The sequence below is a fragment of the Impatiens glandulifera genome, chromosome 7 (assembly GCF_907164915.1).
Source record: "Impatiens glandulifera chromosome 7, dImpGla2.1, whole genome shotgun sequence".
In the NCBI taxonomy this organism is placed as follows: domain Eukaryota; kingdom Viridiplantae; phylum Streptophyta; class Magnoliopsida; order Ericales; family Balsaminaceae; genus Impatiens; species Impatiens glandulifera.
This window is the reverse complement of record NC_061868.1, coordinates 31,779,607-31,781,745: the sequence shown is the minus strand read 5'-3', so window position 1 is coordinate 31,781,745 and position 2,139 is coordinate 31,779,607. Positions and strand designations below refer to the sequence as shown.

Below are 2,139 nucleotides of genomic sequence, written 5' to 3'. Positions count from 1 at the left end.
AAGACAACTTTTTCAATGAATCAATATGTGGAGCTGTACTTACAAGAGATCGTTAGACTCCACGGCATTCCAACCAGAATCGTGTCCGACCGAGATCCTCGTTTTACCTCGCACTTATGGGAAAGCTTGCACATGGGTTTGGGGACAAAGTTAGCATTCAGTACTGCATTTCACCCCAAACAGATGGCCAATCTGAAAGAGTGATCCAAATCCTAGAAGATCTGCTAAGGAAATGCCTTATAGATTTTGGTGGTGATTGGGAATCAAGACTGCCATTAGTAGAGTTTGCCTACAACAACAGTTATCAATCTTCTATTGGCATGGCACCCTTTGAAGCTTTTTATGGGAAGAAATGTAGAACTCCCCTGTATTGGGACGAAGTTGGGGAAAGAATTTTAATTGGGCCTGAGATCGTCTCCAACTCAGTTTCCTTAGTTAGCAAGATTAGAGAAAGATTGCTAACAACTCAAAGCCGACAGAAGAGTTATGCAGATAAGAAGCGTCGGGATATAATATTCAACAAAGGCGACCATGTGTTTCTTAAGGTATCTCCTTGCAAAGGTATTATTAGGTTTGGAAAGAAGGGGAAATTGAATCCAAGATATATAGGGCCTTTTGAGATTCTGCAGTTGGTGAAGTTGCATATAGATTAGCATTGCCTCCAAGCATTGCTGTTGTTCACAATGTTTTTCATGTGTCCAATTTGAGGAATTATATTCCTAATACCAACCATGTGATTCATTATGAAGAAGTTCAGTTAGCAAAGGATTTATCTTATGAGGAGAGACCAACCGAGATCCTGGCCAGGCAAGCCAGGAAGTTAAGGAATAAGGAAGTAAGCATGGTCAAGGTGCTTTGGCACAACAGTTCAGAAGAAGAAGCCACCTGGGAAGTAGAGCAGGATATGCAGCAGAATTATCTTGAACTGTTTTGTAAGTAAATTTCGAGGTCGAAATTTTTATAAGTGGGGTAGAATTGTTATGCCCAAACCCATCTTTTTCTGTTTGAAAAGGCTAGTAGGGTCAATGGTGCATTTCTAGAATGTCCACCCTTATGTATTCACTTGTAAGTCATGTTAGGAATAGACTTATTATTATTATTATTATGGGCTGATATATAAACAGGCTGTGTTAATTATATTGTGGGACATTTTGTAGAAAGACCCATGTAGAAGAGGCTCACAATTATGCTTAGGAATAGACTTGTTGATACTATTAAGGATTGGGATATATTTGCTTTGTGTTAAATTATAAATATAGCCCAGAATGTATAAGGGGCATGGGATACAAGAAGCTTATAATTTGTACTTAGGCAATTTTTAATAAAAATAGCAAGTGGCATGGATCCATGTGAAGGGACCCACTAGATAATTAGGATAAGTTTAATCCTAATTTAATTACCTCTTTAGTCATTAATTAAACTAACTTGCTTTTTCTTTAATTTGGACACATGGCAGCTAAATAACACTCCACCCATACCCATTGCATGCTACACACTTAGCATAGCAGCCCTTAGCTCACCTTACCCTCTTTAGCTTAATTCATTTGGACATTTAGTTCTCTCTTTCTTTAAGAAAAACTTAGGAGCTTTCCTTCAAGGCAAGAGCAAACCCTATCCAAGATCATCTTCCTTATCCCAATTTCGAAATTAAGGCAAGCTTTTTTTTAAAATTCCTTCTTTATGCCACACACAACTATATATCACAAGTACTTTCTGCCTAAATTTCATATATGTTGGAAATACATGTTTTTAAGGCATAATAGTGATTTATGGACAAACTTGGGTTGTAAACAATCTGTTTTCTAAAGAAAGACAAGGGTCTTCATGTTTTCCAGAAATTATAGGGTTTCCATGATTTGTTATGTATAAACTTTTATAAAACAGAAACCCTTGTGATTTATGCATACATGGGTGCATACTATTTATGAAGGAGTATTGACGAAAACGGGAAGAAGTTGGCTGGCATGAGCTCTAGCCAGCTAATTCCAAATGTACTGGCTGAATTATTTATGGGACCAGAATATTTAGCATGAGCTCTATTTATTGCTGCCCAACCCAAAGACGGTCCAAACAGGTTTAGGGCTTTTAGGGATGGACTCCTTATTGTGCCTTTTCTAAATACGGCTCAAACAGATTCCT

The 2,139-nt window shown here is 37.6% G+C and overlaps 1 protein-coding gene across 1 annotated transcript; it reads left to right on the top strand.

Annotated features, from left to right (window-relative positions):
* The first annotated feature begins 320 nt into the window (after positions 1–320).
* Positions 321–940, top strand: LOC124909742. The gene is made up of 2 exons (XM_047450390.1): positions 321–561; positions 630–940. The coding sequence occupies exons 1-2, from the start codon at positions 321–323 to the stop codon at positions 938–940; spliced, it is 552 nt and encodes a 183-aa protein (XP_047306346.1).
* The last annotated feature ends 1,199 nt before the right edge of the window (positions 941–2,139 follow it).

Coding starts and splice junctions, on each gene's coding strand:
- LOC124909742 (XM_047450390.1), top strand. CDS start 321: ATGGCACCCTTTGAAGCTTTTTATGGGAAGAAATGTAGAACTCCCCTG. Junction 562..629: donor TAAGGTATCTCCTTGCAAAG/GTATTATTAGGT, acceptor GAGATTCTGCAG/TTGGTGAAGTTGCATATAGA.